The 13,468-nt window shown below is 36.2% G+C and overlaps 1 protein-coding gene across 3 annotated transcripts in view; it reads left to right on the top strand.

Annotated features, from left to right (window-relative positions):
• ERP44 (endoplasmic reticulum protein 44) overlaps positions 1–13,468 on the top strand; it is a 58,406-nt gene that overhangs the window by 19,792 nt on the left and 25,146 nt on the right. For 2 of the 3 annotated variants that reach the window (XM_013957727.2, XM_013957729.2), the window contains 3 exons: positions 4,172–4,244; positions 6,195–6,234; positions 9,508–9,623. In XM_013957727.2, the coding sequence (XP_013813181.1) occupies positions 4,172–4,244; positions 6,195–6,234; positions 9,508–9,623 (229 nt within the window). The remainder of the gene's footprint in view (positions 1–4,171; positions 4,245–6,194; positions 6,235–9,507; positions 9,624–13,468) is intronic. The other variant, XM_013957728.2, reaches the window with a different exon arrangement.

Here is a 13,468-nt window from a genome sequence, read left to right as displayed (position 1 = left end):
TAGAAAGAAATTAGGGCTGTTACCCACCAAGAAACAAGTTAAAATTAATATTCTGGCTTTATGTTCCACTCTTTTGAGTGTTGGGATACTTTGGGTGTTTAGTTCATATTTAAGTAATAAAGAAAGTTTGCATTTAAAGGAAAAAGTTCTGAAGATTTTTTAGCTAGTATGTTTTGAGAACATGTGTTCGGTGCCTATCTTTTGACAACGTGTGCAACTGACATTCAAAAATGATTTCCTCAAAAATATCTTGTTTTCTGCCCATGGATATAATTCACAGGCCTCATCAAAGGTCAGATAGTCTCGAAACATTGTAGTTTCTAAGCAATTTAAATAACTTGTATTCCTCATGTTAAATATTAATAATAGTAATATCATAAACCCTCTCCCATCTCATGGGACAGCAAGATTATTGGGCCAAAAGGGTGTGCTTTCTTCCTTATGGGCAGTATACCTTCAGCTGAAGTCAGCCTTGCGTGTTTATTGGCACTTCTTAATGAAATTTCTTTTTCCTTGAGTCTGTCTACCTGTTGTGAAGATTTTGTCATCCGCAATTATTTTGTCAGAATAAAATGTTAAAAATATATATTTATGAACATATTCTGACAATATAGAATATTTCATATTTCTAGTGAAAAAGTGGGTATTTTGATTATCTCATGTTTTGTGTAGCTTTTGGGGAAAGAGGTTGTTAGTCTCAGTATTTCTCCGCTACTGTTTAATATGGAGGGGCAGTAAGATATACAGCTTAATTTCATTTTCAGCTTGAATGTATAAAGATGATTCAGGGTCTTTGTTTGAGTAGATGCATTTTGTACCGTATTTTTCTGCAATAGGAGTTAAGGAAGCTATCAAAAATTTTATTCTTGCCATAAAGAAGTATTAGTTTTATTTTGTTTTTCTGTGTGTAGCACAGTCTAGTAGAGGATTTTATTGGTTAGTAAATCCTGCACTTGACTTCCCAGTTAAATATTTGCATTGTAAGCTAAGGTGTATTGTAGCAATCTACAAATGAACATACAGTTCCTATCCATGTAAGTGTATATGCTAAATAACACAGCCTATTTTCTGATTGCAAATGTTATGCTTATCTGTGTTTATATTTAATTTATGTTTAGTTAACTAAATAACTAGCATATGTTAGATAAGATTTGTTTTAAGAAAGTAGGGGTGTTGCTACTCTAAAACTGTAGCAAAAAAATCTGTGTGTGTTTAAGAAATTGGTATCTATCCAATTTGCTATGTTAAGACAATATAAAGTGCTGAAGCTCCTGTGGAAAATAGTTTCACCAAAGCCTGTTGCAGAGGTTCTTTCCAGGTATGAATACTGGTGTGGGCAGCAGCTAAAAAGTTCCCCCTTTCTAGAGGCTTCTGTGGATTTTTCCTGTAAACAAGTTTTGTCCAAGATTATAATCAGGATTAGTACCCCTGTAGTCCTCAAGAATACAATCAGAGGCCTTTGAAACCTTCTCACAGGGTGACTGAAGGCCTGAAATCTATACAGATGGATTTGTAGAGTGACCTATGGTTAGATTGGATGGTGACTAACAAAAGCTCATATATTGAGTTATACTCTTCTTTGTTAATAAAACAGTATTTCAACTGTTATTGTTAATCTTATTTCTAATGCTTCAATTATATACGAACGATATCTAGCTAAACGCTTGCAACAACATATAATTGCATGCCCAGGCAAACATAAACCCTGCCAGCTCATTTCCATGCTTACCTAATCCATTGTTACAAACCCATCGCCTTTCTAGCCCTCAGTGCCTCACGTGGCAATACCACAGAGGTTGTGCCCCCACGCACCACGCCACTGATGAGGGGGAGGTACCCATGCTGATGAAGGTGGCTGGCAGCCCTCATGCATGCACAGGTACTCTCACTTTTGCGGACCAGGGTCCGCGTGCATAGCTTCTCTGCGCACAGTGAAGGCTGGGTCCTCTTTTTCTTCTTGCTGATCAGCAGTCAGCTGCACCATGGGTATCAGCTACACCAGCATCTCCAAAGGAACTTCCCTGATTTGACCTGCTACAACCTGTGCTTCACATGGGTCACCTAGGCAGATATTTTTCTGGCGGACCATTCCTTTCTGCCATCAGTTTCAACTAAGGGCCTTACAGCTCAACCACTAATTTTGTTTCTATACTGGTCATCTTAAAGCTACAGTTGACCCGTTGGTCTCTAGCAGATTTCAAGCACTAAGGGAATGCTGTGCGAATTCCTCCACAGATCTTAGACCTGCATCTAATACTAGAATCTTATCTGAGCCTGAGCAGCAACTGCAAGGCACTGATCCATGTTTTGTATTATAGAAAGGAGTGAGTTCTCAGCCTGTAGCTTATAGACTGCTGTACAGGGCTAAGATGGACTGAGTATGCTACACATTGGTCTCTATATGGGAAATATGATCAGCAGGATCAGTGCCTTCACTGAGAAACGTTTAGTGATCCACAAACCAGAAGAGATTGAAAATGATTGCTGCAAACTTCACCTACGTGCCATTTACAAAGGTAGTTTGAGAGCTATTGACAATGTATTGCTGCAAAAGACGCCCAGAATTTTCTAGGCTGATCTTAATGAAGGGAGACATCCAGTATGTCTAATGTTTTTGAGAGGTCAGTGTTTGATATACGCTTGCACTGAATGCTAGAAAACTTGAAGTTTGACATTGAATTAGTCTTGCAATGAGTTGGAACCAGTGTCAAAAATCAGTATCTTGGGGGTTTGCTGCTTGAGGTGCTTCCTAAATCTAAGTCATATCCTTAGCTAGACAAACATTGGCATGGTTCGAGTATAGGAGAGGTCTTGGGCTTTTCCATAAATACAGCGCAGTCCTTATATCACAGCGTTACAACTGCTCTATGTGGCATTGTTCGAGTGCTCTTTGTGTTTCCAGATGAATATTTCTTTGGTGTCAGTAGTAAAAGCAGCCATCACCTCTGCTTCAGCCCAGGCTTTCTGTGCATCTACAAGGATTAAATCTAAGGCTCCATGAATTTAGGTATTCTATATTTCATGTTCAATTCTATCTCAGTGCAAGGATTAATTCTTCAGATATCATTTGGAATCTTTGGTCTTTACTGGAGTTCTTGTTTGGAATATATTCTCAATTCTCCAATGAAAGCCTTCCTTTCCTGTCTTCTCCATCAGTTGAGAAATCACAATTGTGGAAAATTTAGGTTGGAAGGCATCTCAGTAGATCATCTGGTCGGAGCCCTGGCCCTACTTGGAGAAGGGCTAACTTTTAGATCAGCTTGCTCAGGAAGGAGACATTCATGTCCCAAGCCACAATCTATATTGTCCAGGTCCAAAACTCCAATACTTTTCTCTTCCAAAGTGAAAATAAAATGTAGTTCAGTACCTGTTATTATGAAAGAGTGTAATTCTCATCTGGAATAGACCAGCAACTTTAACCCTTTTTTCCCCTCTATTTGAAGTAAAAGGACTGTGCCTATTGCAGTGAATATGACATTTTGTTCTTCTGCATACTGCTGTCGTAGTTGCGCTGAGAACAGTATGTGTTGCTTTGCAATTGAATCATCTGGCTGACATGGTTTCTCAGTTTATAAAGTCTGACATGTTTGTGCCAATTACAATCTAGGACTGAAGCAGTATCAAGAAAAATTACAGAAGGGGGTTCAAAACTAATTAGTTTATTTAGATACACAAAAATTCTTAACATCAAGGAAAATGGAAGCAATTGCAAGCTTTACCTAATGAGAAACTTTTTTGCCAGACAAGCACTGTTAGTAACACGAGGAATTACATGTCTTTAGGTAAAGCTGCTGTTCCTACCTACCTATGGGTCATGTGGGATAGTGAGATGACTAAAATATGTTTTATTTCACACTTCAGAGTGAATTTATGAATAGAAGTTACTCTTAAAGCTACAAAAATTAGCAATAATATTTCTGCCAGCATAATAGAAGATGATATTGTGAAGAGAGAGACAATTTTACTTTAACTGTGCAAGGATGTTATATATCTGTAAATAATGTTTACTTCTATATTTGTAGTAGTGCAGCATCTGAAATGCATTGACTGAACTATTATTATTTTACTGTTTGTTCTGCCTCTTTCCCATCCTCCAGGTCTTGAAGTGTTGTGTTTAAAATTGTAAATACATTATTTCTCTATTATTGACTGATTTGGTTTCTCCTTTTAGGTGTCTTGGCTTTTTAATCCAACAAGAAGTGAAATAACAAGTCTAGATAGTGGAAATATAGATGACATTTTAAGTGAGTACTTTGAATCTTTTTTTCTTTGCATGTCGACAGTCATTTATCTATGTCAATCTTGCAATATTATTAAATACATAGGTATACACTAGCTTCAAAAATATGTATTGCAATCTAAATAGAATATTAAGTACCTATGATCAAAATTAGCTGTCTGAACTGATGTGTCACTTCACAAATTCCTTTGCAGTAATCTTAATGAGGGTTATAAGTGTCTAAGAAAAATACCTGGTGCCTTTTTGGGAGAATGCTTTGTTATAGAAGCAAAATCTGTCAACAGAGCATTTTAAGAGTTCCCAAATAATAGCAGCAACTGAAACCCCTGGTGATGGGTTGTTTGAGCGTTGTTTGAGTGTTGCAACAAGAGTGTTGCTTGTTATATATGCCTTTCCTCTTTGTAAACTTTATCTTGACTCTAGTGGCTCAAAGAAAAGAGACACATAAATTAGTATTTCATCTGTTGTCTTAAAGTAATCAGATACACATTCCTTTTCTGAAACCTTTTTGTCATGAAAAGTACAGAGTTTGCCTGTGTCTGGTTCTCTTCACATGAAAATAGTTACTGTGTTATGCTTCAAAAATATTGATTTAAAAATACAAAGGAGGCATTTTGTTTTAATCTGCCTAATATTGCAGGATTGCTTTGTGTAGTAAATGTATGATTGGATAATATAAGATCTATTTTTAAATACCTTTTGTACACTGAAAAATGTACAATCCTGTCACAAAATATTTTATTCATAATAGGAGAAATATGTACCAAGTGTAAGTACTTTCTTAATTTCATCCAATTACTTACAGTAAATACTCATTGCCTTGGGGGTTACCTTAAACATCTCTGCTGAGTTTTCATTAATTTCTTGTTCACCACTGCTTTCCTGGCAGATGGTGTAAATATTAAAGCTGTACTTTTAGTTAAAACTGTAGTTTTCCCCAGTCATCTTAAAAGTTGTCTTTCCAGTACATGACAAGCCATACTTAACACATTAATCTTTGCATGTAACTGCTTTGTAATTTTGTCAATGAGCAAACTGATTTGTCTAGCAACATTTCTGCTTTATAAAGCTGTGACTTGTATTCTATAGTACTAGTATTTATTTAAATTTGTATTTTTTTCAATATCTATTCCATTACTCAAAAATCAGTTTACAAGGTGGTTATCATAAAGATCGTACTGTACGTAAATTGTGTAAAGATCATAATTTATTCTTGGGTAGAAAATAAAGAACTGCATGTGTCTTTCTAGTTTTGATATTTCCTTTATATGTGTTTTAAAAAATAATATGTAGGAGCGTTATTTCACTGCTCTATCATATATCCCTATAGCATGACTTCCCCCCCCCCCCCCCAAGCATCCCTTATCATTTTCCTTTCTGGGGATGGGAGATTTCTCTGCCACCTTTTGACTTGCTATCCAACTTCACAGCAAATAAGGCACAGAAGGAGTGACCAGACCAAGTTGCATAGGCAGGCTACATATTGTTGTCCTTCTAACCCAAACAGCTGACATTTCAGCTTTTAACTTTTTTCTAAACATTTGTGAATAATCTAATTAATGCTTAAAAAGTATATTAGAGTACAGCTTCTGGTTTTGAGTGCCATAATAGTAAATCCAGAATTACTTTTTGTTTCTTATGTCACTTACTACTTTTGTATCTTAATGCCTTAAGTATTGACATCTTTACTGTCTAACATATCAATAAAGTCAATAAAATACTTGACTAAAGGCCTTTTTCATCACTCTTTCCACTTACTATAGATTATATTTCAGATAAAACTTATCCTAGTAGTTTTCTAACAATCAGACTAAGCTGAATGTTGTATAATCTAGAAATATTGTTTTTACAGTTCTTATGCATACTTTTATAGTCTTGGATTAAAGTGCTGTAAGAAGTTTGCCTTGTGATGTGACATTGGGTTTTTTTTGTTGTTGTTTTTCTTTCCTCCCAGACAATGCAGACGTTGCTTTAGTTAATTTTTATGCTGACTGGTAAGTTATACAAGTTTTTTGGGTTTTTTTCTCCCTATGTTTAAACTTTTGCCTGTTGGAAACAGTGATGTTCGACCATAGTATTCTAATCCGAGATGCAGTGGTATGTTCTTTTTTATATCTATCTATTTATATATATACATACATACATACATATACATACACACACACACACTTTTTTTTTTTTTTTTTTTAATGCTTTGATAACTTCCCCTTCTGCTACTCTGCCATCTTTTGTTTCTGTCAGGGAATCCATCAGAGGCAAAAAGGATTTTATGGTAGTAGAGAATGGCATATTACATAATTGAAGGTTTTTCCTCTTAGCGGGACAGTTTTTGTTAGCTTTTTGCTCTTGAACATAGGAAGTTCCAAAAGATTCTGTTGTTTCCCTTCCTTCTGTGTTGGTCCCATACACATGTGCCAGAAAACCTGAAGTTGCCTTGAAAAATCAAATCCTTCTCTAATTTGGAAGACCCTTCACGTAGAGAATTTGAGAGATTTTAACTGAGAAATGAAAACTGAGCAGCTGGAAAAGGAAAGAATTTGGGGTCAGATTAGTTAGACGTTATGAAAGACACACTTAGAAGAATCTGTTTACTTGAATTTTTTTTTCCTTGCCTACAAATACATTGTTAGAATTCATTTAAGCACTCTAACCCACTTTTTATTGTGTAAGAGGTTATTTTATTTGTTCTGTTTTGTTCTGCTGTTAATATTTCTAAAAGAACTTTTAGAAGGCGGGAAACTGAAAGAGTGTTCAGGGGAAATAACATTTAACATGCAAATTAACATAGACAATGAGGCTAGAAAAGTAAATTCACTTTTTCTTTCCTTTGATTAATCATGGGTGTAAATAGCTTTACCATGTAAATCAATATGTAAGTAAAAATATTACCCTCTAAGTATTCTTTTCCTCACTTCTCCCCTGCTTTGAGAGCATAAACTGTCAGCTGTCCAGATTAGGTCTTCTAGGTGATTAGACTTTTGATTCCGTTTGCCTCTTCCACATTGCACTATGTAGGCCTTCAGAGGTCCGTACAGTCTAAAAATAAAAAGCACAAAGATTTATATCAGCAAATTTACTATTTGCCTTCACTGATAATTCATTCAACTGGTAGCAGGCTAATTTAAATAATTTTTAAAAGTGACTGGGAAAAAATTGTACCCAATCTTTTCATGTAGGATGAAATTCTCAATAAAGGTGTTTTCAATACCTTCACTTAAACTTTGCATAAAGACAGACATGATACCAGATCAGCTTAAAAATCTCTGTATGTACCTCTGTCATTTTAAAGCCAATTTTTATGTTGATTATTTTGCATCTGTTCACTTGCCTACACAAACTAAATTGATGCTAGGCACATTTAAATAGAATTTTTCTTGAGAGAGGTTGCATTCATTTACCAAGCAAGCTATTTGTACTTTTCTATAATGACAGTACAATTTGGTAAGTATTAAGCCCAGTCTCTTCTCTTGTTTAGAGTTACACTGTAAAGACTGGGGGGTTTGGGGGGGGTTTATGAAAAAAAAAATTAATCTGACTGGGATTCAGGACAATGTAGATAGGTCTTCCTAATTATTACATGTCTTTATTTTCATTTAAATAATTGACTTTCAAGATGGCTTATTTTCAGCTGTGTTCTGCAGATCCCTGGCAGATCATGGGCTATTTTATTAAAGACAACTAAGAATGCAAGCACATTAAGAGTAAAGTTAATATGCTGAAATTTAGTTTCTATATCACCATTGAAAAATGATTTGGAATTTTGGAAAAGGTAAACTGCAGAAGGCTGAAAATCACTGCCCTGATACTTCCAGTGATCTAGGGAAGGTATCAGTATTTTAAAACTTAATATAGCAAGGTATTAAGAGACCTGTTCTGAACCTATAAGCAGTGCTGTTTCTGCAATTCCCACTGTTATGGAATCTTCTCTTTGATAGGTTTGCTCAGAATTTAAAGGTTTGCGTATGCTTGCAGGTTCAATCACATTGTAAAAGGCCATAAATTTAAAACATTCAGTCTTAATTAGGATCATTATATGGTAGATATGCAGTCATAAATCCTAACATAGCATACTCCCAACCCATGATATAACACAAACTTGAATGAGAACAGGTCAGTTTTGTTGACATAGATACTCTGCTATAAGGGCGGAGGAGAGTGGGGGACAAGGAAGCCATATGTAACATATATATACGCATGAAAGTGTAACACAACTGCACTGGCAAAAGGCAGATTTCTTTCTGGAAAACGGGCTTATGCCTTATTCATATTTTGACAGTAAAAACTGCCTCTTCACATGGAGCATTTGCTGGTGTAGGCATAACAGCATCACCAAGCTAACACTGTAAAGTGTAAGCAGGGCTTCAGTGCGCGTGGTCTTATTGCAAGTCAGCTTTTAGATGATCTTTGACGTCTCATTCTGACAGCTTCTGCAGTGCCATTACTGGTCTTCCATTTTAAATTCTGTAATGTGTCTAGAAGAACAGAAGATAAACTAAGCTTAGTGACAAATTAATAACGCACTTATGCACTAGTGATAATCTAACCTCCTCAAAGCCACCAAAAAGAGGCCCATGTGGGGCCTCTTTATACTCCTCCTGCATTTTCTAAGGCCAGAAACAGAGGATTTGCTTCAAAATCTGACATGACTGTGAGAAGGGATCCATGGAAATCTTTTTCTTCACAGTACAGTAGTAGCAGCATGCCTAAATTCTAGACATAATTTCCAACTGATTTGAGCAATAATGTAATAAGCAGTACAAATTCTAATGTTGACCCATATAATACTATCTCTGCAATACTTTTTTGAGGGTGATTATTTAAGTGTTGGTCAATGTTTGAACCTCAACAATCAAAGCAACTTTTACTTTATTTTTCAAATGTCTTCCCCAGGGATAATTCAGGTAGACACAGATTAACAGACTTTCTGAATAGAATGGATTTCCTAAAAGCTTACCTTAAGAAACGCATCAATGGTGTTTCTTAAGCCAATAAAGCAAAGGGGCAATTCTTGAATTATGTGTTCATTTAGAATGAAAATTTTTTTCCACCTGAATTATTCAAGTTACTTTTGAACCTATTTTGTCCAGTCAATTACTGGGATGATTTCAAGTCTGTATTCTTTTGTAGTACCTTCTTTCTCTCTCTCTCTTTCTCTCTCTCTCCCTCTCTTTTTTTTTTTCCTGCGAAGATTGAACTGTTCCCTGAGTCATCAGTCAAAAGATTTCAAGTTAATATTTTGAAATTATGAATTTTTATTCTTTCCGTAGGTGCCGCTTTAGTCAAATGCTGCATCCTATTTTTGAGGAAGCTTCCAATGTAATTAAGGAGGAATACCCAGATAAGAATCAAGTAGTGTTTGCCAGAGTAGACTGTGATCAGCACTGTAAGTAAATCCTGACTTAGTTCTTTCTGTAATATCCTGCCAGTAAGTTATTCACTGTATTGAGGAATATAATAGACAGCAATCTCCAAGGTGTAGTTGGACCTGTCCCATTATTTAGCCCAGAGAGAATTGCTTGTATACATCAACAGACCTCTCCTGCCAAATATGTTAGGGCAATCTCTGGCCTTGCTTCTTTACCGCATCAATAAAAGTGCCCTTATATCAGTTCAGCCTATCTCATTTAACAGGAAAAAAATGTCTGCGATTGTGAATTGAAGTGGCTCATTGAGGGGGTCAGAGAGGCCCGAGTGCAACAATTGGTGTGGGACTTTGCAGCCAAGAAGAGAGAGGGAGGATCCTCCTCCATTATCAGCATCAGCAAGATGCTCAGCTCAGCTGCCCGCTCTGACTAGGTGTCATGGTGTGACCAATGGTGCAAGTTGGAAGTATGCAAGTTGTCTTTCACACATCCACTAGTGCTTTGCTGTTTGTACACCTATCAACAACTGTTTGGTTTTTTGTTTTTCCCCAGAAATACGTGAAAATGGATGGTATGCCAAACTCATTTTATTCCGGTAATAATCCCAAAAGTTGTTTTTTAATTCAATAATAAGTAAAATGCCAGGAACATCAGTTGCCCATTGAAAGACAAGTGGATTGCAATGAGATCTTATTAGGGTGCTTTCTGTAGTATACCGGCAGCTTTACTATTTTATGCTTTCTGGAAGAACAGCATTTTCAGGCATGGTTTCTGCATAGTGGCTTGTGATTCCCAGAGAGCAGTAACAGTTGCAAGTGGTTTCAAATCACAGCAGAAGTTCAGTTCTAACCATATTGAATATAATATTTAGACTTTATGAAACTCTTCATTTATAAGAAGAATCACAGTGGGAAATCTGAGGAATCACTGTATGGAGTCGTTAGTTTGTATCTGTAGGCATCAGCCTATCCCAATCTCTGGAATTTACTGTTTATGTAATAGTGGTGATTTAGTGCTCTGCATGTTACAAAAATCTAAAGAGAACCTTGTAGGTCAAAAAAAGTCAACTGTATATCTCTGAAATGTAACTGACTTCATTTTCTTTCTTTTTTTTCCCTTTTTTTTCCCTTCCCCTGTTTTGACAATTTAACTTCTTTGGTGTTAGAGAGGATTCTTCTCTATAAAGAGAATTCTTGCCTTGAAATGTCTTTGTTCTTACTTGCAGACTTAAAAGTGAGTGAATACACTTCAGCATATTCCACTGACACCACTATTTGTGCTCTGTTCTGTGTGCATACATGTTGTTGCCCAAGTATAAAAGCACCTGTCTTGCAATCTTGAAAGGAATCTCAAGCACAAAAAGTACTTTCAAGGTGGCAAACTATATCAGCTCAGTATCTGAAATTCCAAAGCTGATTCTTCTAACGGTCAGGAGTGAGCAAGGAGATTCTCTTTTGGCCCTTCCCAAAGATCAGTAAGACCAATACATAGTTGCAGAAAAGTTAAATGCCTCTGGAATTAAATCCTTGAATCACTGGGATTTAGGACCCCTTTTATAGCCTCATCTGGAAAAGAGGCATGATAGTATTCTCCTTGGGTACTTAAGCAGCTTTGAAACATTCAGCTGCTTTCTGATGTTGGAGCAGTAGGGACATATTGAGGAACTGAAATAAAGTTAGAATGCACATGTTCTTGAGGGACAGTTTTATGAGGCATGCAGTTATAGGATGTCCTCCTCCAAGCAGACATTTTTTTTGTGTCTTAAATATACTACATAACAGTATATTTCTACAACTGCCCACAGCATTTCTAGAGCAGCAGCAAAATGGACAGAGTATCTGTGTTTAAAGTAATTCATAGGGTGTGTTTTTAGCTTTTAAGTCCAATATTGTTTTTCCTTTATCATAATGTTTCTCTGTTAAATGAATGTTTTCCTGCTTACTTTCTGAAGCAGCTTTTTCTAGAATCATGGAATTTACAGCCAGGCATACCTTCCCAGATCTAAAATACTTGATTGTACATCAGCTTCCTTCTCTTTCACACCCAGTTGTGTCTTCTAGTTAGAGTCATCTTTCTGTATGGTGTGTGCTGTGCTTGGGAGACTTTAAGCAAAAGTCTAGCTTTAAGTATTCAAAGTTACCATCCCTAAAAGTCAGTTTTCAGGCAATGAATTAAGTCAAAGAAATTCTTTGGAAGAGTATATTAAAGGTGAAGTCTATCGTGCAGCCTTTGCTGAAATTTTCTTATTGAATTTATCTTTGTGTTTTTCTGAGATCTGTTGCAAGATCTACACAAATAAACCACCCCTGATCTTTATGGCTACTGTGAAAATAAATGCAGTTATAGAGAATTTCTTGATTGTTTTTATATCAGGTTATTAAACTAGTCATTCTACATACTTGAAATAAACTTTTGTATATACTGTTTTATATATTCTATCACTTTAATCAGTGATATTATCGCAGAAGACTGTAGTAAAACCAGCCTGTGTTGTTTAGGTTTATATTAACAACTGAAGTTCCTACTTTGTTTGCTGGTATTTTTTTGCTTTTTTTTTTTTTTTTTTTTTTGTATACTTTTAATTGCTTGAGTAACTTTTTTTTAGTGTTAATCTTTTGGGGGGGGGAATAACTTTCAAGTTGCAGCAACCATCTTCAAGAAGGCTGATGGTGGATAATGACTTTGGCAGTAGTTTTTTGTATTTTTAGCATTTTCATTGCTTTGAAGTAGAAGCAGGAAATTTTGTAGAAGACTGTCTTTGAGATGCTGGATGCCTGGTGTTTAATCATGAGATGTTCGTTCTTGTCTTAACAGCTATGTGCCTCAAAACTTTTTTCCAAGTATTTGAAGCACTTTAGAAGTTTGTTGCTTAATCTCCTCCTCATATGCTCATTGAATTGAGCTTGTTGGAGCCTATTACAGAGAGCCAAGGCCTGGATGGAGGAGGAGGTGACACACAGCAGAGACTGTTCTCCTTGGCCTGAGATTAGCTGTAGCAGGCCAAGTAGTATGAGGCAGTGAAGAGTTTTGGTCTGTCTGTTTACTACTGGAGTACTATGAGCTCTCTGTACTTATTATATTTAGTCTTTGTGTCCTTAAGTTAAGTAGATGAACATGACTTCTGCTACACAAGCTGTAAAACGTTAGAAGTAAAAATAAGATTTAAGATGACAGACCAAATCTTCCTCCCTGAGTTGCCTTTTTGAGTTAAAATAGCAAAGCCATAGGCATGATTCCTGATTTCTGGTGTTCATTTGCTGGGATATATGCAGTAGGGCATTTCATGGCACACAGGAATTGGGTATAGCCTAAGATAGTCAAGTTAAAACTTCAACTTTAATGCATGTGATAGCAGCTTTCTAGTAAGAAGGATGGATGTTACTATAGTATCCATCATGAGTATTCTGCAGTAGTTTACGTTGGAGTCAAGATTGTGGTGATATTGTGTTGTCTTCTTTTTTGTTTGTTTGTTTTTTGTTTTTGTTTTTTAGGGGCGTTAATGCCTGCAGGCTTTGTACCATTATTAGTTCACTATTAGGATGATGTTCTATGGTAGGTTATTTGCATTGCAAATGATCTGTTTCTATTTGAAACCAAGACTCTGTAGGGAACCCACATAGCTGATTTCAGACCACTCTAAACAGCTTTCAGAATGGTCAGCCAGGCATAGATACTTTCCATTTAATGCACTATTATTGAGGCATACTGCAGGTTCCAACAGCTCACACCAGCTTCTGAGGGCAAAGCAAATTAAAGAGAATAATTGATGCACTGCCAGATGTTTGATGCTTAATGACAAAGCCATCATTCTGTCTGCTCTTATAGCCAGTATAAAGATGTTTTTCTGGAAAATGATAGGCCCCAA

Source organism: Apteryx mantelli, chromosome 2, assembly GCF_036417845.1.
Source record: "Apteryx mantelli isolate bAptMan1 chromosome 2, bAptMan1.hap1, whole genome shotgun sequence".
In the NCBI taxonomy this organism is placed as follows: domain Eukaryota; kingdom Metazoa; phylum Chordata; class Aves; order Apterygiformes; family Apterygidae; genus Apteryx; species Apteryx mantelli.
The sequence above is the reverse complement of the archived record's forward strand: the minus strand, read 5'-3'. Positions and strand labels throughout refer to the sequence as shown.